Source organism: Gouania willdenowi, chromosome 4 (genome assembly GCF_900634775.1).
Source record: "Gouania willdenowi chromosome 4, fGouWil2.1, whole genome shotgun sequence".
NCBI lineage: Eukaryota > Metazoa > Chordata > Actinopteri > Blenniiformes > Gobiesocidae > Gouania > Gouania willdenowi.
Window position 1 is genome coordinate 17577714 of NC_041047.1, and position 19045 is coordinate 17596758.

Here is a 19045-nt window from a genome sequence, read left to right on the forward strand (position 1 = left end):
TGCTTCAAAAATGTCCCAATATAGTATACATCCGGGTATTTCTTGCATACTCAATCTTTCCATACTAATACTACATACTCATTGTGACGTCAGACTTTATATAGTATTGTGTTATTATGCGATTTCAAACACAGCCCAAGAATCTACTTGTTTGGATGGAAACAGCACAAACCAATTTTCCCCACATGCCACTCCCTTTATAAAACACTGATTAGATCGACTTACTTGAGCCTCAAAGCTAAATATGTCTCAACGCTCTCCTCCTCTACTGCACATTTAGTCGTTTCTTGAAGTCACACTGAGAGGGAACAATCAACGTGCCTCATCGTTTCTTTCTCCCTTTGCAGTTTCCTAGGATTAAAACCACTGACCTTTTGATTACATGGCTGCCACTTGGCTGACTTGTGTGCACCTTCAGGGAAGCTGTAATCACGAGCTTACCCACAACTGTCTGTGACCAATACCGTGCAATATTAAAGTAAACCTGTCCCCTTGCTGTTTTAATCAAACCACGCAGTAGCTTTCATTTAATCTTTATCATAAGGGCAGGAGAGACTGTTGACCACAGTCATGAATTTGCTCCTCGCAGTTCCAATAATTATCAGTTTGACAAACATCATATCTCAGTGGTCTAAAAACTCAAGTATATTAAAATACTTCATTACCAGCTAATGTGAGTAATGTCAAAGGCACCCAATTAAGATGTTTTGTTGGCTCCTTTGCTGCGTCCTCACATTCTTACATTTGAATGGTTGATATAATTGAATGTATCAGAGGACTGAGCACTGATTTAAAGTTCAGTCGGCCATCTGTGACTTTTCTAACTCTACAGTGATTCAAGTTTTAGAGCGTACAGATGAGCAGCTACCTAACTGTAAATAGCACGACTAAAGAGTTTGACATTGGCGTTTCATGTCAAATTGGCTGACCAGTTGGATGAGAGACCGGAGTGGAAAGCAGCCCTCAGGCCATTCGATCGAGGCTCTGAGATACTGTTACAAATCAATGATTTACACTTAGGCTCTTGTTCGGACACTTCTCTAAATCCCACGGCTTGGTGCCTTCCAGATTATGTGTGAGTTTAACCTTTTCCAGGTTTTGGCCGAATGCGGTTCAGATTTACTACGTTGTGATGTCATTGCTAAGCTATGGGATCCCCAGTGGGACACTTTGCTCCACTGAGGCTGCGTATTGCTTTTGCCTGATTTTACAGTTGCTGCTTTAGTCCTTCCTCAACTATTTACAAAGACATGCTAGCACTAGTATTCAATGTTAGAGAAAAATCATCATGCAGAGTCTTTGAAACAGGAATGTTTTTCTAAACCATACCGTGCACTAATTTACAATACTTAGGCTGTGTTAGAAATGGTACACTCCGTACTAAACACTACAAACTCTATGAATACATACTGTCTACAATATACTATCAGTATGAATAGGATGATGACCGTTTCGAACTGAAGTATACTTAGAAGTTTCCCAAGATGCATTTCAAACTTACAATGAATGAAAACCGTAAGCACACTGAGGCTAAATATCTCTGTTGATTCTCCACCTTTAAAAGTTCTGAAAACATTTTAAACAAGAAATTGACCAGGTAGAACATCAACATGTGCTCATTTGATCCATAAAACGCACGGATACACATTTGATGCCGACATTTCAGAGATTTATGGAGACCCGCCATTGTGCTACTGACAAAACTTCCGGTCACCTTCAAAACAAGAGCCCTATTCACAATGCATCATGGGGCGGTTGAGTATGACAAGTGGGCCTACCGTGCTTACTTTAAAAATGTCCCAATATGGTATACATCTGGGTATTTTTTGCTTACTTAATCTTTGCATACTATCTAATGTGAACATACTAATTTTGACGTGACACTTTGCCAGTTTGCCTCTGTTGGTAACCAGCAAACAGTCATGATAATTTCATCCACTTTATAACTTGTGTGTGTGGCTAAAGCACATAGTAGCACACCTCATTAGCTGAAAGGGTAAGTCTGTTGTACAGAGTGGTAAAAACATGAAAATATAACAAGTGTAAAGAAGTTTTATCAAACTTTTTGGGGTGAAGGTGTTGAGTCAGAGACTTGAGGGGCAGAAAATAAGCAGCCCCAGCCATTTTACAGTATCATCCTTTATTCGTGGTTTGTTGCTTAAAATGTGTTGAAAATTATAATGTTTTTTTTTGGTGTCTTTATTTATAAGCAGGACAAAATCCTAAAAATGTTTTTCTGTGTATATTTGCATGTTTGGCAGTTGTGAGTGCATCTCCTTTTGTTTTTTATATTTTGTTATGTACTACTCTGGATTAACAACAAGGATTAAAACGTGTGTTCATTTGATTTCCTACACAAGTCAAATAACTGCACAAGTGAATTTGTGTGTGCCTTTCTTTGTGTGTGTCCCTATGTTTTAGGGCTGTGATAGACTGGAGGGATGCACACATTGCTTGGAAAACCGAAATGAAGCCGCTGTAAAACTCTGCTTGTTATCTGTTTATGTTTCCGTAAAAAAGTGAAATTCTGCTGACAGGTGACAGATGATAGATGCACAAATCAGGCTTTCTGTTTACCTCAACAGCAGCCTTGGCTCGCTCAAACTCCTCCTCGAGAGACTGATGTCTGGACAGGTGGGCGCTCCCCAAACGCTGCTCCTTCGTTAGACGAGCCTGTCACACACACGCACGCGCACACACACAAATAAACAAACATATCCACAGTCAAAAGGGAGAGGTGGGGAGGGAGAGTTTACAGGGTCAGCCATCTCTGCTTTCACAGGGACGAGTAAATATCTCTGGCTCAACAAAGCCTCTGACATGCTTAGGAGGGCCAGCAGAATAGCTACAGTCAGCAACCCCCCCTCCCCCTCCCCCCGCAGCCTTGATGAACATGCTTCTTATATAGCCTCTCATTTTTCATCCTCCACCCGAGCCTCTCGTGCACCTGCACATGCAACATCCTAATATGCATAATGTGATTAATTATCCATTACAAAGTTGTTTGTGTAGCTCTGCTTTTATACAAAAATTAAATTGGTCAATTACGATACACGCATGATTTCGCATTTTGAGAACGGGGTTTCAGTTTTCACGACTCTGTGTTGAAACTCTTGCATTCAGCTGCAAAAATTAGGGAAAAAAAATGATTTTGAGATGCTTTTGTGCTCAGATGAGATGGTGCTACATGATTTATGGTACGGAGCCCTGAAATCCATAACAAAACACGGACACCGCTCAGCGTGTGTGTGCAGCATGGGGCTTCACTTGCTCAGCGGGCAGGTCAGGCATTACCAATCACAGTGTTCATCACTGCAAATTACCACGGTACATGATTAATGCAGGTTACACTATGTCACCCCTAATGGACTGAAAAACTCTCCTCATGGATTATTTTTTACTTTTAATCCTATTGAGTAGAATGCATGCAGTGTTGAAAAACCAGTTGCCATTCTTACTGTGTGTATGTGAAGATGTTTAAGCTTGATTAAAGGAAAGAACCACCCAAAACAAAACAAAAAAGCAATTGGAACTATGTGTTAGTTTTCGGTTGTTTATTTGTTTAGTTTCTTTACCAGATTTAAAATATTAATAATTTACAAGATCCAGAGGAAAAAAAACCCAACCCAAGCCAGATTCCAGAAACAAACTTTGGATCCCTTTCTATTAGAGATTAAAAAAAAAAAGGTCAAGTCAAGCCAGGTTTCCATTTCTGAGGGTTCAAGGACTCCAAAGACTAGAAATATAATGTTCTGATACTGGCTCGTTATTGTTTACTTTTAATATATTTACGTTCTTGCATCTCTGTCACACCTTTATTTTGGGGTCATTGTGAGAAACGAAGAAAACAGATACATAAAACAGTCAAGGATTAGCACTAATCCTAATAGAGGTCCCCAACCACCGGGCCACGGTAATTTTCAGAAAAATTGTCACTTCCACTTTTGCTAATTAGAGTTGATACATTACTGCCACTTTTTGCTCTGGAGTTGTAAACAAAAAGGAATTTGCAATTTAAACCCTTCAGATCTACACAAAACAATGTTTTTTTTTCTTCTAAAACTACATGATGTCAAATTGTTTGAGGTCCAAACAAGGTTTTATAAAGTAAAAGCAACCCTAAAATGTGGGTTGATGTAAATGACCTGTTTGGATTAGTTACACGACAATGTTTCATGAGCCAATGGGATCATGCAGCAAAGTGTACTAGAAAGTCCATTATGTTTCAAAGGTGCACATGTATTTAACTATAATTGTTGCCACAGTCACGACCAAAAATGTGCACTCATTATGATCAGTAGCAGGCCCATAATTTCATGATGGCCAACAGAGGTTATTCTTTTTTTCTGTTCAGACTCCTGTATAGGTCTTTTATAGGCAGCTCATATTGAAATAGATATGTATACTGGTGCATGGGCTGCTTGAAGAAGTGCACTCAAAGCTATGCAGGCATGATTGAATAGTTTGTGGCTTTATGATGGAAAAAAAAAAACAAGAAAGCTTAGTGTTTTTTTTGTATCAAGGCTAAAATAGAAATATGAGGGGGATTTTTCTTAATTTTATAAGCCACAAGTCTGGTGATAGAGTCAACATAAACATCACGCTAGAGTTGCTTGTTTGTGTACATGTTTGTGTAATTTTACAGAATCACTGTCACAGTGCTACAATGTTAAACAAATGTGTAACAAATTTAGTGTTACAAAATAAGTACCCTCCATCTTGGACGTCTAACCCCAGATCTATTATTTATCAAAGTCCTGAAAAGGTGATGTATGCTTAGCTGGCCTGGTGAGATCAACTCTAATGGACTCAGAGTAACACTTGTGAATAATTAATGGGCTAATAATCTAATAATGGCATCTGGAAACAAGACCCCCCCCCCATATGCAGGCCTGTATAGAGACATAAGATCAGGAGGAAAGCATTTGACATTTGGACCTCGAAGCACCACACGAGAAAATTCAAAAAAGCAAACAATGTGCATCAGTTTTCCTTAAAAGTCACTTGACAACGTTATCACTTATTTTTGTCAGATTTCATTAAATGTGCGATGCTCTTTTACTGGTGCAAATGTGGAAGTCTTTCAATGTTAGATGAGAGGATGCATAGGGTGGCTTACATGTCTTCCACTAATATACTGCCTGTTGAGCTGAAATGGAAGAATTGTAAGTGTTAGGACGAAATGAGGGGAAAACATTACATAACAGGGTGTCACAGTTATTACACACATTAGTGACATTAACTTGGTAATTGCACTTTCACTCAAAATCTAACCAATGTCAAGTCTTAATGATTAGTTATTAATATCTGAGATAGGTGAGCTTCATGAATGGGACGTACCCTTTAAGCACACACTCTACACTTACTTGTGAGAGCAGGGCAGACTCAGGCTCAACTTTGGTATTTGCCTCCAAGATATTCTTATTAGATGCATCTAATTGGCTTTTACAGTCAATGGACCTGAGGGAGGAAAGAGACAAGTGAGATAATGCAACGATTAATCTCCTTTAACACATCACGTCGCTTCCAAACTATAATTATACAGAAAACACATTTTTAGCATCCACAAACTATGACCCAGTGGTGGAAAATATTGAAATAATAATTAGTTACTGTAGAAATTCTTTTTCTCTATTGCGTATGACTTGGACGGAGATTTTTAATCATTTTATTGTTAATTTAATGATTTTATTGTTGGTTTTTAAAACCTGTTTAATGTTTTATTGTTGGTTTTTGATCTTGTAAAGCAGTGGTTCCCAACCAGGAGTACGTGTACCCCTAGGGGTACATGAACACATGGCAGGGGGTACATGGAAACATTGATGAATCTATTTCCAACATGCTGAGTCATTTTGAAGCCTATTTCAGACACTGTACATGCTCATCCAACACCTTTTCCACCCGTTGACAATAAACGGCATTCATGAAATAAACAATATTGTGACCTTAATATCATACAAAATTGTTACTAACATGTTATGCACATTACTAGAAATTGAGGTCAATATATTCTCTGATATACAATAATTGTAATGCACAAAATTGATATTTCCTGTGCGTTAAACGTACAGGTTGACATTTTCAAGCTGTAGGAGATTTCAGGGGCCAAAATGTTAACGTAAATAATACAAGAATGGTTACTAAATTGGAGTGACGAAGGGGTTTTTTAATCTGAAGAGAGAAGTCGGAGGGTACATGAGACAGTAAAGGTTGGGAAATATTGAATTGCCTTATGTAGGAAAGGTGCTATACAAATGCCTTTTTACTGAATACTATGTATCTTCTCCTTCTGTGTGATGGACATTCATGCTGCTAATAGTGGAAACTGGACTGGATGCAACAAAAAAAAAAAAAAGCATGAGAAACAGTGACAGTGATGGTTCATGCTGGAAATGTGATCAAAGAACTGGAAAATCCACTGAGCCCGAGGATTGAGGATAGCCTTTAGCACTAGCTGCTTAGATGAATGCTCATTCAGGAATAGTCTTTGGAATTATATTCTGATATGGAAGCTAAAGGGGAAGAAGCAGCGGTAGAGGGGACATTCACTGTAAACCGTTGATGGTTTAACCGCTTTAAGGCATGATGCAATACCTTTCATCATGTGTGGCAGCTGGTGCAGATAGAGACGCTGCCCAGATGTTTACTGCCAATGCACTGCGCTGTTCCAACCATGTGCAGCGACTGGATGTGACTCTGCTTAGAGCTACAGCATCATCTCAGATGAGAAGGTTTCTTTCTTTCTTTAGGATTGTAAAACGATAGGGTGATCAAAAATAAGTGATGTCAACTCAATAAAAGGTTTAATCAGACTTGATTTTGTTCTCTGTGTTGTTGGGACACAAGACTAAAGCCTCAAACATTGTCTGACATTCTTTGCACAAATGGTGAGACAAACTGTATTTCAAAGCTGAAGTTTGAAGTCGATCATTTTTATTGAACAAACATGAGCAAAAGTAAGCTTGTCTTCTCAGAAAAGTGAGTATAAAGACAAAATGATCAGCACTGATCTGTACTTTTCGCTCATGATGTACATTTATTCCCTGCTTGTTGAACTAAGAAATTAAACAAATACAGTTCAAAGTTTAGCTTTTTATGACGCGCTGTTTGTCAAAAAAAGAGAAAGAAAAGAAAAAAAGCCAAATGGAAGGTTTTATTAAGTTTCCACATTGGCTGGTGGTGACAAGCAAAGGTAAAATACAGCTTTGGTTATAAATATAGCAGAGTTGTAGCCATGTTTGGGCAACTAAATTATTATTCTTTCTTTTAACATTTGTGATCCACAAATCAATAAATCTGAGCACATTTTTAAAAGGACTGTATTTAAGCTGCCAAACTTAATTGGTTACTTACTCACCATCAACTTCTGGGGTTTTGGTTGGAAAAGTGCTAAGAAGATCATTTCTGTTTCCCAGTCAGCCTCTGTGTTTTTAATCACTGCCTTACAGGTAGGCAGGTAGTGAATAGCCTTTATTTATTTGTTTAGTGTTCTTTGAGATGAAAAGGACCACCTGCTATAGCTGAACGTGACGCTAATGAGATTGGTGTGAGTACAAACAACAAAGCTGGGAAGCGGAATCTAAAACTGGATTTTCAAAAAGCTTCTGAGCTGTTCTGTCAGTGGAATAGACTTTTATGAGCCAAAAGCCAATTAATATGGTAAAATGAGAAAACTGACGAAGAACATTATGTAATAACAATAATAATGCATTGGATTTTTATATAGCGCTTTTTCATAGACACTCAAAGCGCTTTACATTGATGTGCATTATTGTTTTACTCCACACAAGGTGGTGGTAAGCTACTATTTTAGCCACAGCTGCCACAAGGCAGACTGATGGAAGCGAGGCTGGCATAGTGCGCCAACACTCGCACCCAAGAGGCAATGTGGGTGAAGTGCCTTGCCCAAGGACATAACGTCAATGACTTAGATAGAGCGTGATTGGAACCCCCAACCATTCGGTTATTGGACGGCCCACTCTACCACTGAGCCATGGTATGTGTGCAGGTTATGAATATAACTCCAAAATGTATTGCTAACTCTGGTGTCTACCATACCCAATATCAGATCGACGGCCATCATAGCCAACTTTAAAGACCCTTGTGATAAGAGACTAATAAAGACGTGTTAAAGACCATTTTGTGCTGCACAAAGGCTGAAAGTCATAACCCACCACAGAAATTCATTGGAAGAATTTTTAGAGGAACGCCGTCTCTCCAATTTCCATTTTCTGTTGCCATTTCTCTCTGGGTTGGGATTTAAATCTTCCCATTTCTCCAAAGATGTCATAGTAACTACAGGACAGAATTAGACAAACAGAAAAGTTATTATTCAGAAATTAAACTGCAAAAGTCAGTCAAAGCAAGGGGTTAGGAATACAATATCATTTATATTATTTATTTCTTGGACAAGATGATGTAATCTGTATTATATGAATAAAAACAAACATTACGGCAAAATTCATACCATACAATTATAAATTGTTTGTATTTTATTAGTAAAGAATGAAGTCAAAAGCTTTTCATTTTTTGATATATTACTTTAAAAACACATTTTGTTTTTGCCATTATGCCAGTCATTTTTTTTTAAATACAAAAGTATTAATACATATTCAACCTGCATGTCTTTAAATGATTACTTCAGTTTGAATCGATTTTCTCAATTTTATGACCAATATCCACATTACTCAGAAGTTATTTCATTGGTGCTAAATATGTTATAAATGAGTTGACGATGATTCCAACGGTTCAACGATGATTTAAACCAGTTTGTACCTGATTCTAGCGATGTCCTCTCTGGGTTTTTCATACTTGGTCCTGTATGCTCAATGTCCACCTGGATCAGTTCAGTCTCATCCGTCTTTTTCCTGTGTGAGTTGCTCTTCTGGCTTCCACTCCTGGATGACAGCGGGCTCTTCCTGTCTTTGCTGCTATATTTCCTCTCGCCAGGTTCACTGAGATCCAACAGGTCCAATGTTGAAGATAAAACTGCACAAATAGAATCACGCATATATATATGTGTGAGCAGAATAGCTTTAAACAGCAACGGAAAATGTTTGCAAACCACATTCTGAATGGATAGAAGAGAGAAATGGAAATATGAGCTTATCCCAATTTCTACATACACTTTCTTTGGTAACTTTACTTGAAGTTATGAATCTGACATTACGCTGTCATCATCTGTCAATCGCATGAATAAGGTGTCATGGAGGCAGTCATTAAGTGTCGTTCGCTAATTTATGACACCGTTTGCTAAATTATGACTCCTTTGGAGCTATGTTGGCATTTTTTGGGTTAGGTGGAGGGATCTAGTGGGGTTAGGGTTAAGATTAGAGTTGAGGGCTAGATTCACAGAAGGTTAGGTTGTAACGAACGACACTTATTAACAGCCTTCATGACACCCTATTCATGCGAATGGCAGGTTTCATGTCATAATAATGACAGCGTAATGTCAGCCTTTATGTATAAAACATCAAGTAAAGTGTTACTTTATCCTGCAGTCTTTTGAGCAACATAGTTATCTATGTTGTTGTTGTTGTTGTCACTATAATTTGAGCACTTTGTATGTTTTTTTTTTTTTTTTTTTTTTTTTTTTGCCTGTTCAAATAAATAAACAAATCAAAAAAAAAAATGAAACAGAAACTAAAGCACAGGCAGATGAGAAGGGTTATATTGACTTAAAACTTGAGAGAAACATAAACAAAAAGTACTGTATATATAAACCCAATAGTTTTGGTACAGTATATCCTTAAGTGTTTGTTGGAAATATTTCTAAACTTATGATTTATGACACCAAATTGGTCTTGACCCAATGTATTCTGCTAAGGGAAGAGCTATAATACACAACTATGTAAACAAACCAAGTGGGGTGGGGTGTGGGGTGCCTTTGGTACTTTAGACATTGTTTTAATCCAATCTAATTGCTTGGCTGTTATCGTCCAAAAAAACAAACAAAACAAAAACAAAAGCCCTTTTAAAAAAGGAAGTTCAGAAAAAAAAGCAAAGTGAAAGCTCAGTTATTGGTTATCTGAGGGAAATGAAATAAAATCATTTTACAGCTCATCTTAGAGGATCCTGGCTGTGCCATTTGTGCAACGCAAGCTCAAAGTGAAAAGAACACACTTGCTTAATTGGCGCGCTGCTGTTTCATGACAACCAACTGAGAGCATTTGTTCACTAAAATCCCAGCGTAATTACAGTATTCTTGTCTTCTGTGCCTTTGTGCTCTTTTGCAGACAGGTGCGACTATGAATCAGTGCTGCTGATGACGGCTGCCTGAAGAGGTTTAAATAAAACACAAGCTGTTTGTGAAAAGGCAGTAATGTAAAAGCTGTTTGGGCACCCTGAGGTCTGGTAAGAGAGATGTTTGACAAAGAAGTACTTTTCCCCCAAATAAACCAGGTGTTTTACCTGAATACTGGAATACAATATGAATACACAAAACATATTTTCATTTAATGTAGGCAACAAAGAATTTGAGGAGCCAATTGAGAGCTGAAAGACCTGAGTTTAAGCTGAGCCAAAAGAGCCAGATCTCTAAAAAAAATTTAATAACTATCACCGCTGTGATGAAAGGTTTAATAGTTTTTTTTTTCCAAAGTGAAATGACTATTCAATGAATAACTCTTGTCTGAATAAATGAAATTTTAAAGGAGCATAGGGCAGGATCTAGAAGTCAGACTGCAGCCATCAGCCAAGCCGTTACGGGTGCACGCTTCAACTGATTGTTTATCATGGAGCTGATACTGTGGACAGAGGATGGATACCCGACCCAACGCTGACGGGACCGGACCGGTCGGGTTCGGACAGATATTTAGAACTGGTGGTTGGGTTCGGTCACATAGTGTCGTTTGCGCGCAGCGATCTTGCTCACCTGCTGCAGCAGCCTCAGCTAATGAGGAATGCAGCTTTATCTGTAACAGTGAGAGCTGTGATTCACGGTGCAGGGAGAATGGAGCAGAGGACGGTTACTGTATAAAGGAATACACCATTGAAACATTCCTATTTCTGCACAACAACATGGATTATCCTTATCTTTGATACATGGATTATGTAAATAGATCTGATGGGTCTCTTACGAGCACTGCACCACTGTTTATTTATTATTTATTTAAGCAATTTCCCCCTGGGATTAATAAAGGAATTCTGATTCATGTTACACTTTCACTTGTTACCCATGTGCTGATCTGATGTTGACATTATCAGTTGTTTATTAATAAAAGTGGTGCTTACCACTAAAAAAAACCGTAAATACGTCATTTCTTTGAGAAAAAAAATGACTGGGACGGTAAGTTATTTACTCGCCGTTCATGTGTCTGTTTACTGCAAGACCTGTGCACATGCCTCTGCGTACATCTGTGGAACCAAACAGTAATTTAGTCCACCATGCTTGTCTTCTTTCAGTCTCCAAGCCGTCGTCTTCTCCTTCTGTTTTATTTTCGGTATTGGGCTGCCACTCCAAGCCGTCGAGAACGCGCACCGGTGTCATTTGACATCACCATCAGCGTCATTTGAAATTCACACCCCGAAACAGCAGTACAAAATGTATGACACAATCTTTTCAAGGCAATAGGTAGAAATGGGTGTGGGCTCTTTCTCTTTGGTTTAGAGCACATCATCATCCATTAGCATTAAAAAAGAAAACTTAAAATGAATGTTCAAATCCTGCCCTATGCTTCTTTAATAGTAAAACCTGTACAATAGAAATGTTTTTTTTAGTCTTGTAACTTATGTACAGTACATATGAAATGAAAGAATTAGACTTTGTTTCAGTGAGAATGTGCTATTTACCTGCTGTGTTGGACGTCACTGGCCGGGAAACGCCTTCACACTTGGTCTCGCACAGGAAGTCATCTATGGAAGGGCTGAGAAGAGGACGGCTCTCCTGCTGCTCACTCACCAGCTGTTAGAACAAACACACGTGACACTTCAGCCAAATCCCAGAGAAAGTCGCATCAAATCGTTCGATCAGTCCCCTGCGTTCATGATGTAAACTGAACCCCTTGGTTTGGGCTCATGTGCACTGATGCAGACACATGATTGTGAGACAACAATGTCTGACAACTTATCATTCATGGCACACACAGGTGGTTGGTTCAATAATATACTTAGACTGTTGTTTCAAGCATAAACAATTAAATGCATAGTCAAGTCATGTGAACTCCTATACGGTCAACGCCCTTTGTGTTGATCAGTGGCACTTAGTTTACCTGTGCATGTTTCTCATAGATACAGTAAATGCCTCTGATACTTGACAAACATTTGACAAAATGTGATCTTCATCACAGAATCACATCCATGTGTTAAAGCTGCAGTATGTAGAATCGTGAGACTTGTAGAGAAACAACCATGCTCCCCCCTTCCCTCCCTGTATTGAAACACTGAGGGACTTTTTTTCTCAATAGAGACTAGTGACAAATCTAGGAACTTTATCTTGGGTTATTGGAGAGTTTTCTGGTGTTTTAGAGACGCTTACATGAAAGCACGTTTCACTAATTGCTGTGAGGACAGTGAGAGGCTCACAGCCACTGCTCCGCCTCCTGATCCAACCTGCAGAGCAAACACTCCACGTCTACACTACAAATAAATTGCGTCTGTTCTCTTCACCTTGGATATGACTCTCTTAGGTTCATAAGCAATTTTTCCCATCTGTTATAACGCTCGCTCTGAGTCGGTGTGTGGGGCGTGCAGTCCGCCCCACATACCAGGTCAGAGAGACCTCCACGCAGTCTGTTCCACCTAAACATATTTGAGCTTTTAGATCACGGTGTCAAACTCATGATCCCGGGCCAAATTCGGCCCTTTGGAGCATCCAATTTGGCCCGCAGAAGGAAGTAAAAATTACAGAGAAAACATGAATCGTGTAAATTACGGATGTCCCGATTTAGCTTTTTCACTTCCGATACAATACCGATATTGCAGCCTGAGTATTGGTCGATACAGATACGCTATCAGCACGAATCATACATTCTTTTATTACTAATTTTGTAATGTGGAATGATAGAAAAGGCTTGATCAAGTGATGTTACTCAAACAGAGAACAATAGTCAACAATTCAAGTTCACTTCAGTTATTTTTTACTGTCAGTATATGGTGGGAACAACTGAGGGCGAGGACTAAAACAACAAAAACTTATCGGAGCGCTTATATCGGAGATTTACAATGCAGTTTGATAAAATCCAATATTCGTTTTCTGGCTGATATTGGACCGATATCAATATCGGATCGACACACCCTTAGTGTCCTGATGCAGTCCTGGTGCTTATATTGCATGATTGCAGCCATTTTTAGTGTTAAAACTCAGAATTTGTGCACAATCCTGAAATTTTCTTAAAGCTATTACATAATGTTTTCCTTAATTAAATAGAATTTGGTGACAAAATCTAGGAAATTTAAAGTGTTGTGTTGGGACTTCTGCAGAACCATCCTCCATTGTACTTTTACTATCGATGATCGAGTAGCCAATAGTAAAACAGCTCATGGTCTGTTTGTAGAAAGATCTCTGATTGGCTGAAGTCCAGCGTCACGCTTAAATACAAAGCCAAGAGAAGGAGAAGAGATTCACTATCCACTCAGAACACTTTGAATTACAATATGCTCAAAGGTGATTATGGATTTTTGACCAAATTATGCAATAAAAATATACAAACTGCAGCTTTAAAACAATATTATTTTTACATAAACAAACTTAAACTCACATACAAAAAAACTAGACACAGAACATCAATCATTTTAATAACCCTCTACACAAGAGATACTGGAGCCTAGCCACATATGCTAATGGAAATAAACATTTAGATATACAAACACTCACACAAACACAATGGCGTTAAACCCACAACCTGAATCACTGAATCAACAGTTAATGATAGCTGTACACGATGAGCCCTGTCACTGTATTAAAATGCTGCTATGACCGTGATGCATTAATTATAATTCCCAGCAGTGCTACAGCAGAGCAGCTCACGTGCGCTCCAATATTGGCACTGTAATGAAGCAAGTGTAGCTGGACACAATTTTCCAACTTATGCTTCATAATAGGAAGATAAAGAAACTTCTGTCCTTTTAAAAGGAGCAACGCCTCCCTTACAGCTTTCAATGTGTGCACAATGCTTGCAGAGAGAAAATATGACATTTCCTATTGTTGCTCACCAGGCCGCCGTCGCCAGCAGAATTTAAATGAACGCACTATAACTTTAATTATCATGCATGAAATGTTCAACGCACAGCCAGCATACATTTGATGTAAAGTGCTGAATGGCTTTTCCAAAGCATGTGAAACTCGGTTATGCAAACCATTGTGGTTACACGTGTGTAATTTTAGTTTCCTGGGAAACTGATTTTATAGCTGGCATGGGATTTTAGAACATTTACTTTCCTGGGGTTTGTTTCCCACGCATCCTGCTGTTATATATAAATACCTAATGCATTTATTTATAATGAGAGAGGCAGTCCATATGTTACACCTTGGATGTCTTTAATCATGGATATACTGCAATTAAAGCAAAAGAATAGGAGATGTAAAAAGGGATACATATCATTATGCTTTTAGTGTGATGTGGATTATAATTTTAATGAATTAATTTTATACACTGTTGGGTAAATGTTTGATATAGAGCAGGACTGAAGCAAAGCTTTTGCATGTTTTATTCATGGATGTATGATTTTAAAGCATTTTTTCAATCCTATTGCAGAGCAGCTATAATTATGGGGTTTGTAAAGTACTGTTTAGAAATAATAATAATAATACATTTTGTTTATAAGCGCTTTTCAAAACCTCAAAGACACTATACAGTCGTTAAAACAATTACATTCATTCATTTGAATGTTAAAGGATTTAAATAATGGACAGAACAACTGGAAAGACCACTAGGGTAAACAACATAACCTTCCAGTTGCTATCTTAAAGGTATAGAAGAGAATTTTCCCAATGTTTAGAAAAGAAACGCCCTCTCCACTTTTAGAAAAAATGCACATGCGCAACACTCTACCTGCTCCCAAGAGGGAACGCCTATTAAACGTGTGTGAGAGAGCCTGCACGAGCCCAGTGTGTGACTCGTGCCAGGGCTTGCATCGCTAATCATAGCTTACATTAAGATAAACTTCTCTGCTAATAACTACTAGGTCAATTATTGTCAAATCTGCATCAAAAGCATACCACTACGATCCTCTTCCGTGTCCGATTTCAGTTAGTGACTAGCCCTCTTTTAAACACTTGAAAGTGCGCATGCGCAGCAAGCCAAAAACTAGCCAGGGACGAGCACGCACGACGGCCTTACATCACAATAATTGACAATTAGGAGGACCAATAGTCTTGATGATCCATCCGGAATTTTAAGCCAAAACAACATCCTCCACAATATTTTAAAGATGCTGAGATATGTTTCCTCAGCTATTGTGTGCTCAACCATCAGTAAATACTGACATACATCTAAAAAGACACTTTTGAAGGCATAGAAGAAAAAAAAAATCCAGAAATGCTAAAACAGCAATTCTTATACCTCACTAAACAAGCAATACACATTATTCTGTAGAAAAAACCCACTACTCAGCAGGATGGATAACAAAAAGTTGAAAACAAGTCCAGTTTGAATCAAAAGGTGACGCACGTACTTTGATTTTTGTAGCAAAATGAGACTTTTTACAGAAAGCATTACATAACATCCAGGGAAGCTAATTACTGTGAGTGAGTTAGATTTGTGTACTACACTTCAACAGCATTGACCCAGCACCAGTAATTAGAGTGAATGTGGGGTTTATACTGTTCTGAAAAAGTTTTCATCCACTGGAAGTCTCTCAGTTTGCAGTGACCTAATTTCTTTCTACAGCCCGTTCGTGCATTTATCTCACAGTACTGGACTATAGTGTCCCATCATAGGCTGAGAATACCTCAGACCTGACTTGTTTTTAAAAGGTCATATTTACAAAGCGATGTGAAAACTGTGCCTGTCCGTGGAAAGAGTGTAATTGAGTTTAAGTAAAGGTTAGACTGGTGCTGACTTGGGTACGATTAGTTGTATTGTAATTGAAATGCATGCCTTTTAAACTTTTAAAAAGGAAAACCCACTCAGCTGTGGCATTCTGCAGGGGAAAGCAATCACACTGTTTGCCTTCAAAAAGCGAATGACTTTCTGTATTTAAAATACACCAAAACTAAATGTGTGACGAGAATTAAATTGAGACACAGGATGATTAATATCGGGATAAAATTAAGTTTTGTGCATTTGCTCCCCTTGCAAAACATTAACAGCCATTCAAGTACTGTAGGCCACTTCAATTAATTATTAAAAATAAGCAAAGCAGTCATCAATCATGATCAATTTAAGTTTTTAAATGGTTTTGGGCCTCATTAGAAAGTTTATTTCCCTTGAAAATGTGGCTTGTCTTTCGAAGGTTCAAATGTGTGCAACAAATACATACTGTGGTTGATGTTCCAAATTGGCTTTGATTCAGTATAATTTCCTCTACGCAGAGGATGTTAAGTTTGAGTAATATTAAATCAGCTGTAGTATATGGCTCAGGGCTATGCCCTAGGCTCTGAGTGAGGCCTGCACAGAGAAGTAAGAGAAGGAAAATGCATTAGCTTTGATAAGAGATATGTTTTAATGCTTGACAGTCATTATAGTAAGATTTATTTATTTTTTTTTTCACTGGTATTAGGCTTACTGTTTGATCAGTATTCTGCAGTTCCCATTTTTTCCAGTCGAAATTTCTATGCTTCTAAAATTTCTACAGTAGCATATAGATGACATCAAACATGTGGACAAATATGCTTTAAAAAAAAAAAGTGTACTGGTAAAACAGAGTCACTATCCCACAGTCAGATGCCAATGTTTTAAAGATTTGTCATTGTGATGCATTATTTATACTTTAGATTTACTATTTAACCCTGTGTATAAATAATGAACTTACTATTTTGTTACTTGTACACTAAAAGTCCTTTTTTTGGCCTGTCTCGGTCTTGTTCCAGTAAAAAGTGACCATAAAAAGCTGTTAATGGACTGATATGTAGACGTGTGGCAGTAAGGAGATGACTTCATGTAGTGAAGGAAACTTATCAATTGAAACACGAACATTTCCGTGCAACCTAAAGAGTACAGCAGCCCGCCTACCTGCCCATTCTGATTGGTCGAATTGTCTGAAGGGCCCCCTCATCAGCCAATAGAGTGCAGCCTCCTTTAGGCAGCGGCATTTGTGTGGATTTTTGTTAGAAAATTGCTGTGTCTGTGTGTGTGCGTGCGTGAGTGCACGCGTGCGAGAAACGATAAGCACCCCTGCACTAAGGAATGTTAAATGTTAACTAAATAGTTTTATTTCGAAGAATGTGTGTCTTTTATGAGATTCTACCTAAACGGCCGCTGCAGCCAAAGTCTCACTCTGAACTGAGTTAAAAACTTGATAGCCCTGTACTACTATAACTACTACTACTCCTACTACTACTACTACTACTACTGTAACATACAGGGAAAGATGATAAACGCTGATATTTTCATTACGTGTTTATGACCTAATGTGCACCTTACCCAAATAAGGATAAGCAAAACAAAAGCATGTGGGGAAGCGCGTGAGGCTGTTACAATATGTGCTCCATTGGCGCCACAGGCAAAATATGAGAAGAATCTGCTGAGGGGCGCCTTTGGTGTGAAACCCACCTGTTTTCTGTCTCTTCTCAGTGGTAGTATGTTGGCTGTACTTGACATGTTTGTGTTAATTAATTTTCCCTGCCGAAGGAGGGTCTATGGACAGGGGATGCTCCGGGACATTTATTATCCATTTGCTTCAGTCCAGCAAACATTGAAACATTGAATAACGTTTGCACCAAACAAACTTTGGTGCAAACCAAAGTTATCATTCGCATGTCCCATAGAATTAAACCAGAGAAATCGCACATGCTATTTTACTTTGCACCCGCAAATAAAACCCCTTTATAACACTACAGAGTATGTACACCTCTTTGTCAGTGACATGCAGTCAGGGTAGGCAGTGCCTACCCAAAGGTGAATTGATATTTTGATTATTTGTTTTATTTAAAATATAATTATAATTTATTTATTTTTCAATTTCCGATAGCCTACAGTACCTATAAGTTTGAAAGCATCAGCATTTTGTGCTTTTCATAGCCCAAATGACTAAACATCGCTATTTCCTGGTACGACACAGACGCTGCACAGTTTCACTCCACTATAAGGCAGGAGGAGGCCACCCCCCCCCCAAAAGCACATTACTGCTTTGCCTCTGTTCCCATAGCTTGTTTTTATGTGTTTGCATATGCGCAGTCAGTTCCCCAAGATAAAAAGCATTTACGTAAAAAGGCAGCTCTCGCTGCCTTTGGACGTAACCGTGCTATGTTAAATGCTATACGTACGTTCACAGTGCATTAGTGAATTGTTAGAGCGTGGCTGCTGCTACGTTCTCTAGCTAACGGGCGGAATAACACTACAGGCAGGATGACAGCGCTAGAGACGATAAAGAAACTTTCTTTTGAGGAAAAACAACAGCTTTTAAAAGACAGGAAACCAACACCTGAGCTACCAGACCTTCAGCAAAGGTAATGTCAGGAAATTGTTTGTATTTTCCACAGTGAATGGTACAAAAGGAAGTATTGGCTTTGTGGTTGAGCCTCACTGGCTGTTCCGAGTTGTTGTTGTTATTTTCTCTGTGTTTTCAATACAAACAACGGATGCGCTGCCTTGTCATGAGATATATCTTGTTGGGAGAGTATGGAGGCTATATTGAATAATTGTTTGTTTCTTTAATGGTGTTTTACAATGTTGATTTTGTTGTCATTGGTGGTCTCGATTTGCAACGCCCTGACTACCCATCCCTAGTGCTCATGGCACGTCACTGCTCTTTGTACATCCAACCATCAAACACATACTCATTGCTAACTCTACTTAAGCCCCCACTATATGAATACATACTTTCGACGGGCACTGCACTAGTGAATGATAACATCATTTGGGGCTCACACAATGATATATGATGGGCTGCAGAATTCAACTTTAAAGATTAAATTGGGGCTTTTGCCTTTAATTGGCCATGTAAT

At 38.5% G+C, this 19045-nt stretch overlaps 1 protein-coding gene and 1 long non-coding RNA gene across 5 annotated transcripts in view; one reads left to right on the forward strand and one right to left on the reverse strand.

Moving 5' to 3' along the window:
* The window catches only part of pex5la (peroxisomal biogenesis factor 5-like a), a 114616-nt gene that overhangs the window by 28383 nt on the left and 67188 nt on the right, over window positions 1-19045 (reverse strand). For all 4 annotated transcript variants that reach the window (XM_028444960.1, XM_028444962.1, XM_028444959.1 and 1 more), the window contains 6 exons: window positions 11791-11902; window positions 8776-8988; window positions 8175-8295; window positions 5367-5460; window positions 5120-5149; window positions 2578-2673 (listed from right to left, as the gene is read on the reverse strand). In XM_028444960.1, coding sequence (XP_028300761.1) covers window positions 2578-2673; window positions 5120-5149; window positions 5367-5460; window positions 8175-8295; window positions 8776-8988; window positions 11791-11902 — 666 coding nt within the window. The remainder of the gene's footprint in view (window positions 1-2577; window positions 2674-5119; window positions 5150-5366; window positions 5461-8174; window positions 8296-8775; window positions 8989-11790; window positions 11903-19045) is intronic.
* LOC114462261 (uncharacterized) overlaps window positions 1-19045 on the forward strand; it is a 74802-nt gene that overhangs the window by 21627 nt on the left and 34130 nt on the right. The gene's annotated exons all lie outside the window — the stretch shown is intronic.